The sequence below is a fragment of the Acipenser ruthenus genome, chromosome 37 (genome assembly GCF_902713425.1).
Source record: "Acipenser ruthenus chromosome 37, fAciRut3.2 maternal haplotype, whole genome shotgun sequence".
In the NCBI taxonomy this organism is placed as follows: domain Eukaryota; kingdom Metazoa; phylum Chordata; class Actinopteri; order Acipenseriformes; family Acipenseridae; genus Acipenser; species Acipenser ruthenus.
The window spans coordinates 2,037,153-2,055,793 of NC_081225.1; the positions used below are offsets into that span (position 1 = coordinate 2,037,153).

General features: G+C 44.6%; 1 protein-coding gene and 1 long non-coding RNA gene across 2 annotated transcripts; both read left to right on the plus strand.

Moving 5' to 3' along the window:
- The first annotated feature begins 250 nt into the window (after window positions 1-250).
- On the plus strand, window positions 251-14,229 carry LOC131706748 (uncharacterized). Its single transcript, XM_059008434.1, has 23 exons — window positions 251-368; window positions 517-572; window positions 889-978; window positions 2,632-2,756; window positions 3,117-3,260; window positions 3,545-3,622; window positions 4,057-4,227; window positions 4,948-5,044; window positions 5,511-5,734; window positions 6,017-6,170; window positions 6,344-6,552; window positions 7,039-7,156; window positions 7,441-7,643; window positions 8,077-8,194; window positions 9,022-9,191; window positions 9,607-9,704; window positions 10,545-10,678; window positions 11,010-11,060; window positions 11,526-11,709; window positions 12,463-12,589; window positions 12,807-12,894; window positions 13,192-13,290; window positions 14,120-14,229. Exons 1-23 carry the CDS (start codon window positions 346-348, stop codon window positions 14,227-14,229), a joined length of 2,871 nt encoding a protein of 956 aa, XP_058864417.1. The 5' UTR covers window positions 251-345.
- A 3,351-nt stretch (window positions 14,230-17,580) lies between these two features.
- On the plus strand, window positions 17,581-18,394 carry LOC131706831 (uncharacterized). The gene is made up of 3 exons (XR_009310832.1): window positions 17,581-17,785; window positions 17,934-17,989; window positions 18,305-18,394. It is a non-coding gene; the product is annotated as an uncharacterized LOC131706831 (long non-coding RNA).
- Window positions 18,395-18,641: the final 247 nt, after the last annotated feature.

The following is an 18,641-nucleotide window of genomic DNA, read 5'->3' on the forward strand; positions in this document are numbered from 1 at the left end:
TGATTCATTGAATTAAACAGCCATGAAATAATAATAATAATAATAATAATAATAATAATAATAATAATAATAATAATAATAATAATAATAATAGCATTAGCTAGCTTCCCCGGTCCTCTATACATTTAATGACACGCGATCAGCACGCGTTCAGACACCACGTGGTGACTCATTGACGTCATCACACTCGGGTGCGCTCGGCAGGGCGCGTGTGCGCCGAAGCGAGGCGATTCTGAGGCTTTATAAACCCCGGGGCGCGCCGCGACCCAGCAAGCGAGGATAGCGGCGTGTCTCTGTTGTGAGCGCCAGGGAGTCCTTGTTGATCGGCGGTGCAATCGTATCGAGATGGGGTTTTGGCTGCTTTTAGGGTGAGCTGAGCTTTTATTTATGTATTTTATTATTTGCAGTCGATTTGAACTAGCTCTCCACTTTAGCGGTGTGGCTGCAGCACACTACCGTACCTGATGTGTAAGAATTCATATCCATGTTCATGGCGTTATTATTTTGTATTTGCAGAGTTGTCTGGCTGTGCGTGTTTTTGCCTGCTGGCGTGGTCGCTCAGGACGTGTCAGGTAGATAAACATTGCCCGAAGAACACCCTGTAGCTTCCCCGATATAATATCATCACTTTCCTTCATGTGATTGGTGTGTCCTGGCTTCACAAACTTCAATCAACACTAACATTGGGCTGCCTGACAATGTTACATTAGATAATGAGTCCAGGGCTGCTGCTAATCAGTTGGCTACAATGTTTCGGCTTCTGAGACGTTTGTAGTTAATAAAGAAAGCTAGTTTTCACTTTGTCAGTTACAGTACTGTTCTCTTGGATTGTGTGGTTTTATTTAATGGTGTTTAGATAAAGGAGCGACTCTGATTATCTAAATTCAGGAAACTTCGTGACGGAGTGTCGGGATCGGTACTTCTGGATGTCGACCAATGGCAGGTTTGCCGGCGGCAGCTTCCGCTTCGACGTCATTGGTAAGTTGAGGCGCTTGTAAGTTGTTCAGTCTGCGTGTAGGGTTGGTTGTGGGGCATTCCACTGCGTTTTGGCATTTTGAGTCCGGTAAACTCTTGGTCTTGTATTAATAAACTCCGTCATAAAAAGGCAAGCATTTTGTCTGGATAAACCTCATGGTCAGTCTAAGCCGTTGTCACGCTGTCGCTGGAGTGGTGATTTCCCCGAGGTGCAAACCCCTTCACGCGCATAGGGCTCAGCCTTGCATGTTGCATCCCCCAAAAGTGTCTCCATTTACAAATAAACGCACCGGGGGTTTGATTTGAAGCATATTGCCGCATGTTCGGAATATCACCAAGTTGTCCTTTTTCCATCTAAAGAACATTGCTCGGCTGCGCCCTGTCTTGTCGCTGTCTGCTGCAGAAAAGCTTTTACATGTTTGTATCCTCCAGGCTTGACCATTGTAATGCCTTCCTTACTGGGGTGTCAAAGAATACCCTTCAGAAGCTCCAGTATGTTCAGAATTCTGCAGCTAGGGTGCTGACGAGGTCTCGCTCTGGTGTTCACATAATCCCCATACTGAAATCATTACACTGGTTACCGGTCAAATACCGCACTGACCACAAAGTACTGCTGTTGACTTTTTAAAGCCAGTAGGGGTCTCTGTCCCTCTTGCATGTCAGAGTTAGTTACCACCTACACTCCTAGTCGTGCGGTCCTCTGATGCCGGCCTCATGGTTGTCTCCCTGACTAAATTGTGTACAGTGGGTGACGGGGCTGTTTCCTCCTGGGCGGTGGGACACACTTCCTTCTGAGATCCATGATTGAGTCTCTGTTTCTTGTGTTTTTTAAATCTCACCTCAAAACTCACTTATTTAAATTGGCATTCTTATGACTTATTGTCCTTGTATTTTTAAATTAACTGTTAAGTGTTTTTGTTTTTCACTTTTGTTAAGTGCTTTATTTATGAAAGACGCTATATAAAATAAAGATTATTATATCAGGACTTTGAAATCCCAATTCAAATTAAATTTGATTCAACAGAAATACAGATATCGGATAGCTGCAACCTGATCAATGAATCTCTTGTCTGTTTTGAAATGCATTTTCAGTTTGTTTTACATACCAAGTCACACTTTTTTCTACTTTTAATTAAACCATGTTTATTTTAAACACGTTGCCTTCCTGTCTTGTTTGATCAGTAGCTTGCTTCATGTAGCCCATTGCACAGAAGCTCGTAGAATACAAGAAGGCCTCTTAATAAAATACTATTTAAATACAATATTTGAATAATAACCCTGACTCTTCCTTTCCCCCCTGGGTGCTTTTCACACCTCAATATAATAAACTGAAGTTACATTTCATGCTGTTCCCCTCCTCGGTGATCATTCTCAATTCTTTATTAAGCTTCATAGCTGGTGTGAAATTTCACTGCTCTGATTTACTGGAACACATCGATCCTGACTTTCCTCAAAATAGGACACAGCAGTTTGTAGCCAAAACGCAGGAAATAAATATTGATTTTCAGAATGTAACAAACTACATAAATGTGCTTTTCTTGTAGTTGGTACTGAATGGGTTGGGTTCTGTCCTCCTGTGTACAGTCAGCTATGTCGATCCCTATGGGAGTTGCTTGGTGACGTGTGTTGCAATGTTTCTCGTGTCTCTCCCTCCAGATGGAAACGGTATTCACCCGCTGAATGACAGCTACGCAGCGACGTGCGGGTTCACCTATTCCTTCAACCTCCCCGGGGACCTGATCTTCAGAGCGTCGTTCTTGGCCTGTCACGTGCAGAGCATGGTGAGTACAGCACTGCAGTAACACTACCGTGCCCATTTCTTTATTTAAATCCTGCTGTTGATGAATTCCATCAATTCTGGACCCATTGCAATTGGCAGTCTTGTTAAAATCCGTTCACATTGGCCACACATTCAATTGCTGTCTGTTGGTCAATTAAATTGGCTTCCAATGAAAAGCAGTTGAACAATGGTCTCCAGTTCCTTTTTAAAGGACTTGGTGGAGGGGCTTGAGCTTTTAAAAGGCAATGGGGTTGTCCCCCAGCCTGGTGATGAACCGCCCTGTTTGCTAGTTCTTCTATCCATGTGTGCCGCTTGTGAAGGATTCTCCAGTATTGAATCGCTCTTTCTCCGTTCTCTCTAGAATGATGTCTCGTATGTTCTCCAGTACCGCTTTGTGAGAATGGACTCTCTGGGTAGAGAGACTGTCTACCCCTTCTCCCTGTCCTGCAGCACTGAGAGTCCCTGGAACCCTCGTGAGATCGTCTGTGAGGAGAACTACATGGAGGTGGGGTGGAAACCCACTGCCCCTAAAACTAGGGGGTTTCATCTGGGTGCTTTCTATTGAGCAATTGATCATCTGATGGATTAATCACACCCTGGTGATTTTTAGGGGTGGAAATGAGACTCCTGTTGCATAGCAGATTCACCCATTCCAGGTTTAATATGAACTTGACTAGCCATGGTATACAGGTAACAAGCTCCTGGCAAAACCAGGAATGGTTCGCACTGCTATGCAACAGGAGTCTTGCTCCCATCCCTGCTGTTCTAACCTCCACCCTCCTGCCCCAGGTGTCTGTCAGGAAGAATGTTCCAGTTATCGCTCAGGAAGGACTGGCAAAGGAAGACTGGGAAGCAGCACTCTCCATAGTGAGTGGCCTTTCAACTAGGAAAGAGGTGTAGAGCAGGGGTGTCCAGCTCATCTCCTGGAGGGCAGCAGTGTCTTCTGGCTTTCGTCCCACCCCAAGCTCTCGTAATTGGTCTGATTATTTAATTGGACACTAACACTACTTTCCCAGCCTCAATGTTTTTATAGGTAGTGTACCTTGAATCAAGTGCACTTTTGAAATCGCCATCTGTAAGACTTTTTAAACCTATCCAATTGAACACAATTAGATCAAGTTAATTGAGAGCTTAAGTCTGAATGAAGGCCCTCGTACTGGAGTTTGACACTTCCTGGTGTAGATGTTTGTTTCTGTAGAGCTTGCACTGCCTCTTGTGGACAGGCTCTGTAACTGCACTTTTTCCATTGTCTATCTGAATGGCTCTGGTTCTCAGCTGGCTTTCTTTGTGTTGCACTGCAGGCCCAGGAAGCAGTGATGTCCGAGTGGCAGGTCGTGTTCCACCAGACCGGGATGCCCCCTAAAACCATGAACGCCACAGACGCCCGTACCGAGGGGTACTTCATCAACTCCACAACCAGCCGCGTCGTCTTCAGATCGCCCTACGGCATGGCAAAGTCAGAGGTGGTGATGGTGAGAACTTTTAAAATACCAGTAATACCAAACTGGTGTCATTTTTATATAGTGTCCGTGTGAAAGCATCCCAGGACACTACAGAAATATACATAAAGCCAAAAGAGCTCCAATCTGCTTGCTAGTGAAAGGCCAAATGAAATCTAGGTGTTTTGAGCTTAGAATTAATGCTGACAGATTTTAAAGCTAGGAAATCTGTTTGCAAGAAACTATTTATAGTAAGAAACCCCTACATTAACTTGCTGGATTGACTATTGGGTATAACTGCCTTTCTGACTTTTGCTTATGACCTAGGAGTAAATAAAAATGTAATCTAGTCGAATTTAATAATTTGTTCACAATTTAACATGTAATCACCCTGAAATAGGCTGTTTTTTGGAGTAGGAATCCAAGATTACTATTTGGCAGTTGCCTTTATCCAAGGTTTAACGGGTGTTGAGGCAGTACAGTGTTGTAATGCATGATTAATATTTGAATACAGTAAGTGCAACTACTAATGAAATACAGTATGAACTAAGATGCAATGAGTTTGCATTACAAATTGTATCTACAGTGACCTGGTAATGCATTTGCTGAAGATCCAGTAACAGGATGCTGAGGTGAAGTCCATGCATGGTAGAGGTAGATCTGCAGGTGCAGTGTAAACGGGTGGGTCTTGAGGAGCCAGTGAGATGCGAGGCTCGTCCTGGTCTCTGCTCCAACGCTCTCCTCTATCCTCAGGTGGCAGGGATCCCAGTGGAAGCCATCAGAGCCACTGTGTTCTACAAGCAGAGGTGGATGCTGCTATTGGTGGACACTTCAGCTGCCTGCACTAAGAGTGAGTAGCTGAGCACAGCAATCCTAGAGGAGAGCCAGCAGTGTGTCTGCAAGCATTCCCTGAGCTGAGCCGCACCGCAGTGCTAGAGGACAGCTAAGGGAGTCTGCAAGCTTTCTGAGCTAGGAACTTTAAATGGATCAGTCCCATGCATTGTAGATGTGTGACCTGACCTGGCTGCAATAGCAACACTTTGACCCCTGGTGGCATTGCATGTGGAAATCTCATTCTTCCATAACCCATTAACCCTTTAACTGCTATTGTCCTCCATTTTGGGATACTTGGTGCCTTAACTGGCATATCTACATGTAGTTGGTATCTCCTAACCTGTAATACTCTTGAGTTTGTTTCCAACAGCAGTGGTCTAAATGTAGTGTGACATTTGCATAAATAGCCAGTTTATCAATTTGGTTCTATTCCTCCCTCCCTCCCTCCCCCCCCCCCCCCCCCCCCCAATTTGTCTCTCTAGACCCCTCTGTCTTCGATGGCACCTACCTGAGCTGGGTCACCCCGAGGCTCCTCTCCCCGCTGGTCCTGCATCCCACCAAGTTTGTGGATAAGCAGATCAAGATGGGAGTGGAGGGGAGGCCCCTGGATGAGATCACTGCTACTAGCCGGGGATACCAGCTGCTAGTCAACAGCACTGCGGTGAAAATCAGCATTCCCTTTGGCGCTGTGGGAGGATATCGCAAGGTAACTTAGCCAGGGTCTGGACCCTCCGGTTGGGTTTCCATGCCTATCTGTGGAGGCTTGGTGGTTAAAGACAAGGGGGTGTTCCTGGCTCCGCCACTGACTCGCTGTGACCCAGAGCAAGTCACTTAACCTCCATGTGCTCTGTCCTTTTTGGATGAGACATAAAACAGACAAGGTACTATGAAGAGTGACTTTGCAGCAGTTGCTGCATAGTTCACCCCCTAGTCTCCAAGTAGAGGCAGTCTGTCACCCTAATGTGTTTGCATGTCTGGAAATTTGCAGAGTCATGTGATTGACAACAAGTACAACCAGATGTACGCCATTGACCTCTTTCTGGAGCACCAATGGGCCGATGACCTGTGGGAGATGACCCAGCACCGCTCCTTCAAGCCAGTCCGCTCCCCCTACCTCCCTGAGACCCCCTATGTGGTGAACAGTAAGTACCTGCCCACCAGAGCCTTGCACTGTTGGAGTAACCTTTTGAGAGTACAGAGTGGTGTGAGCAGGGTTAGAAACTGACACTAGCCCTGCTGCTGCACCCAGTCCTGGGGTTCAGAACTCTCCTTGTTCAGGTATATTCTTGCTCAACCTCTCCATGTCTTTTCTCAGACACCATCCCGAGTGAGAAGGGCTTCACGGTGACCCTTGGTAACTTCAAGCCGGATGTGGAGCTGAAAAATCTGACCATCAACGGGGTTCCCCTTACCCTTCCTGAGGCTGAGAACAGAGGCGTGAAGATCATTGAGGTCAAGCACCCTAACAGCACCAAGGATTTTGTCCTGAAGGTCCCTTTCGCTCACCCCCTCATCCCGGAGCAGGTGAGGGTGAAAGCCTGCCTGGTTTTAAGCATAGGCTTTAATTTTTGCCATGCATCTGCAGGCTGTAGCGGTCTAGTCCAGAGGCTGGTCTTGTGTAGGATTTTCTTTAGTAATTCACCTTGGTGAGGGATTAGTCAGGAGTGCAGGTTCCTGGCTGTGCCAAGTTGCTACTCCTTGATTAGAGGAGCATTGGCCCTTATTTCCCCCAGCGGTTGGGCAGTCTGACCCCACCCCTTACCGGCCAGGCACCCAGTAACATCAAGCAGACTCCTACAGTCCATTCTCCAGTGTGGCCCCATAGCTTGATGTCCATGGTGGAGCTCCTGGGTGTAAACAGCTGGTTAGCACAACAACCCCTAACCTTTATTTCTCCAGGGCTGTTGGGGGGCACTGCTCCCGTGAGGGGGTAATATAATTTGGGAAAGGTCAGGTTTAATTAGTTGCACAGCAGTTGGCCCATCCCTGTTAATACCTCTTCTCTTGCAGTACATTGGTGATAATTACAGACGATACCTGTTGAACATCAACTACACTTTGAACATCATCCCTGTAAACGAGCCCTATTTCCACCCAGCCACGATCGTGTGTGACGTTCAGGATGTTGGTAAGTAACGTGGCTGTCTGTGGGAATTCCAGTTGGTAGAACTGAACTAGAATAATGGCTGCGCTTGACTTGGATGCACTGTTCTTCTTTGGCAGTTTTCTGGATCTGGTTGGAGGTCTGGCTAGTTGAAGCTACAGATGTGTCTTCACTGCCAACAACCCCTGTTCAGAACTGCATTCTCCTGAGCCCAGTGCTGTTCCATTGCCTGCCCTCTGCAAGCAGTTTCATTCAGTCTTGGGGTAGACTGGTTCCAGCCCTTGACTCCCTCTCCCTTCCTTCCCCAGTCCATCCTGATGTCAAAGGCATTTGTACAAACACCAGCATTGTGTTTGAAGTGACCCCAGGCAACATGGACTACCAGTGGGAGCTTTGCATTGGGGAAGAGCCTCTAACCCCAGAACTGGTGGCTCGCCGAGGCTACACCATGACCAGCCAGCCCAAGATCAGAGTGGAGTTGCCGCTCTTTAGTATTGGCTACATCTATGAGGTAAGAGTCTCGGTCCTGGATCTGCCTGGCAAATTCCCACTAGCAGGGCTGTGGCTGCCATTGTATGGTCGGGTGTATCAATGGGGGTTTAAGAGCTAGCCCTACTTGTTAATAACTTCAGGTCCTTCATGGATTAGAGCCATCCTATCTCCAACAACTACGTATATTCCTATTTGTTCCTGGGATCAGAATGCGGCGTTTAGTAGCTGTCAGCCGGAGCTAGCGTTTTGCTGTTCTCCTGTATCCAAGGTGACTTGCAGGGTTCCAATGCAAGACTATCTAAATATTAAGCGCAAGTTATATCTAAAAGGACAATAGTACATTAGAGGAGGATCCAGGAATGTGGTGCTTGGGTCGGGCAGATCCAGTGCACAGTAGGAGGAGGGAGATCTACAAGTACAGTCCAAGTGACTCCTCCATGCTTCTCTCTAAGGACATCACTCTGAGGGGGCTTATTGGTAAAGTGGTGTTGATTCTCCGAGATATGAAGAGCCTGAAGGAGGAGGACAGGTTTGAACAGCGCTGCCCGTTCCCAACCAACGAGATGCTGGGTAAGGGTGGCTTTGCTCTTCAAGGGGGGGGGGGGTTCCTGGTTCAGCCACTGACCCGCTGTGACCCTGACAGTCATTTAAGCTTGTGCTTAGTCCTTCAGATGAGATGGAAAACCGAGGTCCCTGGAGTTGCATAGTTCACATGTTGGTTTGAAGTCTCTTTGGATAAAAGCATCTGCTGAATGATAAACTCGATCAGGGTTGGCCCTTCCACTCCTGGTCTTTGTTCCAACCTTGTTCTAAAAATATTAATGTAACCTCAATTCACACCTTCAAGTAGTTGACTCATTTTGCCTGTTGTGAATTGGCCCTCCAGGACTGACTGGACACTCCAGGACTGGTTGATTCTACCCTGATTTTTGGTATACCAGTGGTGAGGGTTGAACTTGAACTGCCATTGTCTTCATTTGAGGATGCGCTACTGCCCTATATTTGAACGGCTACCTGTTAATTCTCATCATTACTGTAACCACTAGTTGTCTAATTGTAACTAATTCTACAAATCTAGCCCTTCGGATGCTTTTGTGACACTTCAATATAAAATAAGAAACAGAAGTCTAAATGATCCATTTATTGGTGTTCTTTCCTACCCGTTGTGAAGCTCTGTTTTCTATGTTGTGCTTCATAGCTTGCATGAAACTTGACTGTTCAAATTTTAGGCATGTTTTTAACTTGACTTGCATTAAAACAGAAAGCAGCAGCTTGTAGCCACAACTAAGAATTGAATAAATCTTCAATATCCAGTTGCAGACATGCAGCCCGTGTTCTGAATTTGTAAGATTCCATTGTTAATGGGTGAAGTCTGCATGCTTTGTTCTCTGCTCCAGTGTGCATGCCTAATGGAGTGATGTCAGTGCTGGTGGTCCCCATGGCTCCTGTACCGCCCGTGAATCTTGCCAGGACCACCCTGCTGGATCAGAACTGCAGGCCCACGGAGGCTACCTCAGACCGGGCCCTGTTCACTTTCCGGGTCAACACCTGTGGGACCAGGAGCAAGGTGATGGGCTTATCTCTGAATGCTATTCCTTAATCTTGGGACATATCAGACGGCCCTTGCCTCCTATTGCAGTGCTGAAGCATGTGGTGGTTTTCTATTGGTTCTAGAAGTTGGGTCTTCATTGGTTTAGTCACTTAGACGTTCATTGGAACGAAAACCAAAAGACCCTGGGATCCCAATTCCCAGGGGTTGAGCAGCCCTGGTCTAGATGGGTCTGTTTCTATGGAAATTTGAGTGGGGGACTCCCATTAATGATCTGTGTAACATGTTGGAAGAAGCTGGATTAAATAGTAGCTCAGTTCACCATGCATGTTTGCAGTTGCTTTAGTCTTTGAAGACTCTGCTTGTCTGTTCTATTGGTTCATGTTTACATACTTGCTAGTTGGCTTGATTTACCTGGCTGCTATGTTTTCAGATTGATAATAACTACCTGGTCTACGAGAATGAAGTCATCTATAGTCGGGAGCTGTTCCCAGCCAATGCTCCCGTCATCACCAGGGATTCTGAGTACAGGTGAGTGGAGGAGGGATCAGGGTTATGCAAGGAGCCCCGGAGTGTTCAACAAGATGTGCAACACTACAGCTATGGGAAAGTAGCGTCTCCCTATAAAATGAACTCCTCTAGCTTCATAGTCGAATGAAACCTGCTTGTTATGATAACATATTGAATACTGCTATCCATATACTTAACAAGTAACTTGTAGTGGTTTAGCTTCATGTCCAGCTAAACTAATGTAGGTTATGACTGTCCAATGCAATAAAGAATAATGTGCAACAAACCTCTGCAGCTGTGAAATTTAAAGTGTCAAAATGGAGAGTTAAGGGAGTATTGTCATATGTTTTGGGCATGGCAGACTCTACATGGTACTGTAGGTTTGTTCAACTAAATTGCTGCAAACTGACCAATTGAGAAAATGTGACCTTCTGAAATCGAACGGGGAATACTTTACTACTGTGGCTTCCAGTAGACTTGCAGTGTGGTGTAGTTTCTCTTTCCATGATCAATTTAATTTTCAAACCTGAAATTCTAGGTTATGCAAAGCTTTGGCTGTAGATCACTTATTGTGTGTGAATGGATGCTTGAAGTTTTAAAATTTAGGAGGCAGTGAGTTACTGCTTTTGAGGACAGTGTAAATGAAGTGGAGGTGAATTAAGAGGGAAGGAGACACACAGCAGTGAGGGGATGGAATGGGCTGCCTAGGGTTACCTTGTGTTGAGGCAGAGTCGGCTGGCTCCTTGTAAGACCCAGCTTGAAGTTCTGAGATCAGTCGGCTTCTAGAAACCGGATGAGCTTGGATAGGCTGGCCTCCTCTGTCTGTAAACTGTCCCAGCGCTGTCAACACCCTCTTTGTAGGCTGACTATCCGTTGCCGGTACCCAGTGAGTGACTCCAGGAAGATCTTTGCTGAGAGGAAGCTGGTTCCAGCCCCTGGATCCTTCACTGCTAAAGGAGAGGGGACCGTGCAGCTCAAGTCTGCCTACTACAGTGGTAGGTGGGGGTGTGGCTTAATCTGCCTTTGTCGGGTGTGCTCTGCCTTTTAAGATTTATTAAATAAAGCTGTACATTAACACTTCAAAACCAGAATAAGCTGTCCTTGTTTCCATTTACAATGGCACTTATTAAAAGCTGGTTTAATGGCAGTGGCTGTCCATGCATCCTGTGGCATTTGCTTGTATCTGGAGGGCGGGTCATTTATAAAATCATTATGAAATATTGAATTGCCAGTGTACTAATCCTGTACGGTTCTAGTCAAATACCGTATGGACTTGCTTGCAGCTGTGGCATTGAATGGATGTTGCTTTATTTGTTCCTCTTCTAGGTGACAAGAGAAGCAGAGATGTCTTGAATCTGAAAGCCCGTCTTGCTAGAGGTAGGACAGCCTGAATTAAACTCTTCGTACGCGCTCCCCTGTCCACACTACCAGAGTAACACAATCCAAACTAGGGGCTTTAATAGATTATTGATTGATCACACCTGTAGATTGGTTAACCCATTATGTGCTGTTTGAGGACAGGCCACTTTGTATTTCTTTAATTATGATGTAACAATTCTGCAAAAATAGGCCTTTAGATGCTTTTATGATGTGTTTTTATAGACTGAAGCCCTAAATCCATTTTAAAACTAGCCAGTGTGAAATGTTGCAGATTAAGGGAACACATGTAACTGTTCTGTTCTCAAAACAGGATGCAGTAGTTTGTAGCTAAAATTCTGTGAACGTAAAGGCTCACTGAAGTTTCTGTGCAATAGTTAACAGCCAGCAATGGTAGCTCTACCTGTAATGACTCCAGAGCTTTACAAGCATGGCAGAAGATGACCTTTTTTTCTCTCCCTGCAGATGTGAGCTACTCCCAGTTCTACTCTGCGTTCCCTGTGTCCCAGTCTCTGCTGGAGCCCCTGTTCCTGCAGGTTGAGCTCCTGAACCCCCACAGCCTGGCTGACCGCCTCCTCCTGCAGGACTGCTGGGCCACACTGACCCCTGAACTGGACGCCAGCCCTCAATGGGACCTGGTCACTGACGGGTGAGGGGGTGGGCTGTGCAGATACTCTGGGCTCATGCCATTCCTTTAACATGATGGATATTGAATGAAACCTTAACGTCACAGCAAGGAAAGCTGCCTTTCTCCCACTTGCCCTTCTCTGCCAATTGATGTCAATGCTCTTCCACACTGCGTTGAGACGCTCTCTACTGGGAGATGCAGGCATGGGAATCGGACTCCAATTGCATAGCAGTTTAACCCATTCTAGGTGTTACAGGCTTGATTTTAGCCACAGTGTAAAATAACCAGTTCAACTGTTATGAGTTTACTATGTACCTGAGCTTGTTGCCTATACATACTGTGACTATGGAGCTCTTCTTCACCTGGAATGGGAGGCACTGCTAAGCAATAGGAGTCTTGTTTCCATCCTTGCAGATGTATTGTAAGTTTCCTCCTGAGGTTCAGTCTTGCCCAGGACTGTAATCCCACAGCTGTCTGCATTGGGATTCCTGTGGGAATGAGTGGAGCCTCCTCCTCAAAGTGAAATTGCCTTGCTTGCATTTGTACAGTGCAACTGACCTGCACACATTTGCATGAACTGTCTGTAAAGAGGAATGGCACCTATTGGGTTTTAGTATGCACTGGTCTATAGTCTACATGTGTCTTCACTTGCTCCCCTCCTAACTCTGCCCTTGTGCTTTTAAACTGTTTGCTGCCTCTTGCCCTCTCTGCTAGTGCAGTCCATTCAGCTGTGCTTCCAATGCAGGCTTGCAGTGACTGTGTTCCTCTCTGCAGCTGCCTGGTCACTGGAGATTCCTACAGGACTCTGTTCCACCCAGTGCCAGCCAGGACCTCCCCCCACCTCCAGAGGCTTGAGGTCCAGGCACAGCAGTCTAGCAAGGACCCTGCCTTCTGGAGACAGGTTAGTGACCCTGCATGAAGGGGCTCCCCTGATTCTGTGATCACCCAGAACAATTCACTGCATGCAATTGGTCAGTTAATATGAATGCTTTTATTAAACTTCAGTAACAGCAAGCAATAGGAAAGGTATTAATTCACTATGAACTTCAGACCGTGTGGCAGTGTGTTCCTGTTCCTCTGCTCCAAGAGCTGCCTCTCCCTCCTCTCCTCCTCCCCAGGTGTATTTCCATTGCATGGCTGTAGTTTGTGATCATAACCTGGAGGATACCTGCAATAAGACTTGTGTACCTGGAGAAAAGAGATCTGGTAAGCACTGGCAGTCCTGAATACAAGCTGGAGGTTTTTTTATTTATTCATTTTATATATATATTCTGCGAGTTATTTAAATCCTTTCTACTTGGCGTGCTTGTAGGTAGAGCTGCAATTGAGTGTATAGGCTGAAATTTTAAAATTGAAGTAAACTAATCCAAACATGAACATTGGTTACAGTATAGTGACTCCAAAGAACATCTGATTTCTAAAATCAAACCTCAGAGCTGACATTCTCATGTCTGTACCCTGGATTACTGGTCTCAAGCTTTTGTGTGTTTGGTTTTCTCTCAGCCCGTAGTGTTGATCAGTACAGCCAGATTCGAGGCTATGCTTCTGCCGGGCCAGTCCAATTGGTACCAGAAGGAGGAGTTGTGGACCTTAAAACAGCAGGTGAGACTTTTGAGAGACTTCTGTTGGATATCCTAGTCATTGAATTTTCAATCTGGATTTGATGCTGTGAAGTACCCAATAGGAGTGAAATCACTAAAACACTTCAATATGGGAGGCTTTGTGTTCTAAAGGGACTTCACACCAGGAGGTTCAAATCCCGGCACTGCCATGGACTCTGACCCTGAGCAAGTCATTTTTACCTGCTCATGCTCCATCCTTTAGGATAAGATGTGAAACAGAGGTCCCATCATCGGGGGCTGCAGCAGTTGATGCACAGTTCACCCCCTAGGCTCCAGGTTGCTTTGGTTAAGTGTCCTGCTAAATAACTGACCATGGCTTCTAGTATTTGCAGTCCTATCCCACTAGATGGTGGTAAAGGAGCACCAGGATTATTTTGAAGCAGTTTTATTATAAGCTTGATTGGACGGTGTATAGGTAACAAGCTCAGGTGTGTCTTACTAAACTCTTAGTGAAACCAGGAATGGATCAAAGTGTTCTGGATTGGGAGTCCTTTCCATTCCTGTGATGCCTCATCAGTATTTGTTTTGTGGCCAGCACGACACTTTACTGGTCTGATTTACGGGCACATCAGACTTGACTGCCTTAAATTAAGGGCACAGCAGTTTGAGTCAAAACTATTTCTGGTTCTGAAGACATGAATTAACATTGTAAAAATCATAAATACAGATGGTGTTCAATTGTACTTTCAGGAACTCCATGGTAATTTGTGTAGGTCATCTGAGTTGCTAGGCAATGCTGCCTATATGGGTGGGTGTGTCTTGTGGCTCCCCCTGGGTCCTAGTGCTCACTCTGTCTTGTTCAGTTTCAGACTCCTCCCCTCTGTCCCTCTTCGTGCCGGTGCTGGGCGTGGTGGCCGCTCTCCTTGGAGTTCTGCTCGCCTTTCTTGTTGCTCTTGCTGTCGGATCCAGAAGATGTTAAACTTGCTCTAATCTAATAAAGATCTTCATATTTGAGTCTCGTGTCCTCCCATTGCTTGCTTTTCACACACTTGTACCCTGAAGGTACACAAGGAATCGAGCACTTTGTTCAAACGGTTTCTTAATACATTGAGAGGAACTCGGATCACAAGGAGGAAACTGACAACTCGACTCAACCTGTCTGTACACTTTTAAACCCAAGCTGCTATGTGCACCTCCTTTCAAAAAGTTAGCATCATTATTGTGGGACACCTGTCCCTTCCCCTTTTAAAGGGGTAAAGGTTACTAGTGTGTGGTCTCTAGTCAAATTGACGCATTGCAGCCGGGTGTGGTGTAAATGGGTATCCAGTCAGGATCTGAATGATCAGGTTCAGTAAACTTAATGGGTCTAATTTAAGGGAATGGCGCGCATCTTTAAATCTCCAATTCTGCATGCAAGGTATGAGATCTACAGAAACTTCACTTGCAGATGAGGTCAATCTGCTCATCCTGTTCCTAGGAGCTGATGTCGGGTCTTGCTGGATCCCAGTTATTTCAGAGTAAGCTTGGCAAGGTTTTCCCATTTTATACCATCCTCTCTGTAAATGATTTTATGGTTTCTGCCTGGGAATTTTCTGTGGATGTCTGGTAGCCCCAATACTATTCAACCCTGCCTCAAGCAGTCAAATCTAGATCGAGAGGAACGGTAGTTTTATTGCACCTATATATTTTCTTATGTATCTATATAGAAACAAACTGCCATTGACTATCTATCCAGCACAGCTATTTTTTCGTACAGCAATAGAAATAAGTTGCTAAAGGAAGGTAAAAATGTCCATCTCCTTTTTCTTGTTCAGCTGTCTTTTACAGACCCCAGTCACATTTATCCACCCATCTGTATAGTACAGAACATCCATGTTTAATGACCATTGACTTGTTTTCTCAACATGGAAATATACTGGGGACTGTATTTATTGTAGCATCTATCAATTAGATTAAATTATTATTATTATTATTTTTTTTTTAAATTGAGCATTTGCTTGCAGAAAAATCTTTATATGAATACAATAAAAGGTCTGGTATAATCTGGGATTTGAACATACAACCTTCCGTTTGCCAGCGTGTTATTTTAATAACTGTCAGTGCTACACGATTAGTTGAGACAAACAGTATTTTGACAGGTGAAGGCAGCCAGCTAAGAATTCTCAGGAATTATATGTTTTGAATTTTTGAGTCGTTCATCTTGGTCATCCTCATTCTGAGATTCTGATCTTGAGCTCTGAATTTTTGGTTTCGTGTTGGTGTAATAGTTTAACGCTCATTGTATCCCTATTGGTGCAAGGAAGCACGGTTTCCTCTCCACACTGGCTGAGGAGAGTAATGCTGTTTGTCTTCCCCACTGGACAGAGAAACATCAATTTCTGAGGATTAGCAATGCTGAAGGATAGCCTATATATTTGGTAAAAGTAAATTAAATACATTCATAATTTACTGAACTAAATGAATGGACTTTATTTACCTTGATTTATTTTCACTTTTAATACTGTACAGTTCTTGCTCAATTGTATATTAGTGAAGATTTTTGTACATAAAGGTTATCATGCTTTCATATATCTTTACTTTCAAACAAATAAAAAAAGTAACGACCCAGATAATTGCTTTGTTGCAGGACTTGTTTTAAGTTTGTCTTGTTTATCTTTTATATATGTTACCTGTGGGGTCTCCCGAGTGGAGTGCAGGATGCGCCCTATAGCCTGGCGCCGGTTTTTCAAAACTTTGCTAATCGGATTTCCGCGTTTGATCTGGATTATATTGTGCAATTGGGTTTTTCAAAACATCAAAATGCGATCGGGATTATTGTGATCTGGATTTCGTTTTGGTAATACGATCGCATTTTTAATCATGATTAAATGTTGAAATTGGGTTTTTCAGAATTTAAAGAGGAGATCAGGATTACTTTGATCCAAAATACCAGGATAATTGTGATCCTACTGCGGAGGTGGGTTTAGCTTTTAAATGATCACAGAACATCGATATTTTATTTACAAACGCACGTTATACTGTATCTATATATAGAAACAAACTGCCATTGACTATCTATACTATCTAAAGTAAAGACCTACACTTTTAAGGGTTATAATGGTCTGTCTGTCTTCCTTTGTTAATTGCCTTTTTCTCACCATTATGAGAGCGATATACTACTTCCTGCAGTACAATACTGTCCAAATAATGCTTAAGAGGGTGTAGTAACACAGTCTGTTCCAACACTGCTTTTATACAGACAGAGGGTTTGTAAGTAATCAACAAAAGTTGGGACACCTGTAGGAATTGTTAGCATCAACTTTGCAGTACTTGTTCCCTGAAAAAGGCCTTTTTGTATAACTCTGAAATGTACATTATTTTTCAGTTTTTGGTAACCTAAACTTTTTTTTTTCACCTCTGGCAGTTTACTGCTTACCTTTGTACCATTTCAGGTTATTCACTGGACTTGAACTGCTTAAATTTCAATGAAAACTGGAAAAATGGGGGTGTTCTAAAACTTTTGACCGGTAGTGTATTTATTTAGGTTTTGTATCCATGCAAGCAAAAAAGAAAACACATATTCAGTGGTATAGCTTTAATAATAATAATAATAATAATAATAATAAACACGCCTCCTTAAAACTCTTCTGAGAGATGCTGGACACCCTAACAACCAGGAAGACGCTGAAGATGTCTGAAAACACAGGTCCTATCTTCAAAAGTTTTATGTTTATTCAATTTAGATTTAGTTATTTCATTTCTGCTCAGTGGGCATAAATAAAATAACCATTATTGGCATGTGTTATATGTGCACTAACATTAAAAATGAGGCTAACATTTGAATGTTACCAGCGATCGATACACTACAGCTGACTTCCACAAAAAACACGTTTTCATTTCAGTTTGAATCTTCCAGATGCTCCTCATTTAATTGACAAGACAAATACCACTCGTTACATTATGCGATTACCAACTGAAACCGAAAGAAAGTATTTTTATAAAGACCTTAAGAAGAGAGTGCGTGCCAGTGTCCGTGTCCTCCACGCTGCCCCATAACCACGACATCTCCACACCACAGACATCTTTCAACACGAACCCCCCGAATATATCGAGCTGGGATCGGCGCCCAATGGAGACAGCAGCGGCAGATGCGATGAATCAAGCAATCAGAGCCACTGCGCGCTTCCAGCTCAAGAGGGAACATGAGCCGGAATGGCGTGATTCATTGAATTAAACAGCCATGAAATAATAATAATAATAATAATAATAATAATAATAATAGCATTAGCTAGCTTCCCCGGTCCTCTATACATTTAATGACACGCGATCAGCACGCGTTCAGACACCACGTGGTGACTCATTGACGTCATCACACTCGGGTGCGCTCGGCAGGGCGCGTGTGCGCCGAAGCGAGGCGATTCTGAGGCTTTATAAACCCCGGGGCGCGCCGCGACCCAGCAAGCGAGGATAGCGGCGTGTCTCTGTTGTGAGCGCCAGGGAGTCCTTGTTGATCGGCGGTGCAATCGTATCGAGATGGGGTTTTGGCTGCTTTTAGGGTGAGCTGAGCTTTTATTTATGTATTTTATTATTTGCAGTCGATTTGAACTAGCTCTCCACTTCAGCGGTCTGGCTGCAGCACACTACCGTACCTGATGTGTAAGAATTCATGTCCATGTTCATGGCGTTATTATTTTGTATTTGCAGAGTTGCCTGGCTGTGCGTGTTTTTGCCTGCTGGCGTGGTCGCTCAGGACGTGTCAGGTAGATAAACATTGCCCGAAGAACACCCTGTATCCTCCCCGATATAATATCATCACTTTGCTTCATGTGATCCGTGTGTCCTGGCTTCACAAACTTCAATCAACACTAACATTGGGCTGCCTGACAATGTTACATTAGATAATGAGTCCAGGGCTGCTGCTAATCAGTTGGCTACAATGTTTCGGCATCTGAGACGTTGTAGTTAATAAAGAAAGCTAGTTTTCACTTTGTCAGTTACAGTAGTGTTCTCTTGGATTGTGTGGTTTTATTTAATGGTGTTTAGATAAAGGTGCGACTCTGATTATCTAAATTTAGGAAACTTCGTGACGGAGTGTCGGGATCGGTACTTCTGGATGTCGACCAATGGCAGGTTTGCCGGCGGCAGCTTCCGCTTCGACGTCATTGGTAAGTTGAGGCGCTTGTAAGTTGTTCAGTCTGCGTGTAGGGTTGCTGGTCGTGGGGTCATTCCACTGCGTTTTGGCATTTTGAGTCCGGTAAACTCTTGGTCTTGTATTAATAAACTCCGTCATAAAAAGGCAAGCATTTTGTCTGGATAAACCTCATGGTCAGTCTAAGCCGTTGTCACGCTGTCGCTGTCAGCACTGCAGTAACACTACCGTGCCCATTTCTTTATTTAAATCCTGCTGTTGAC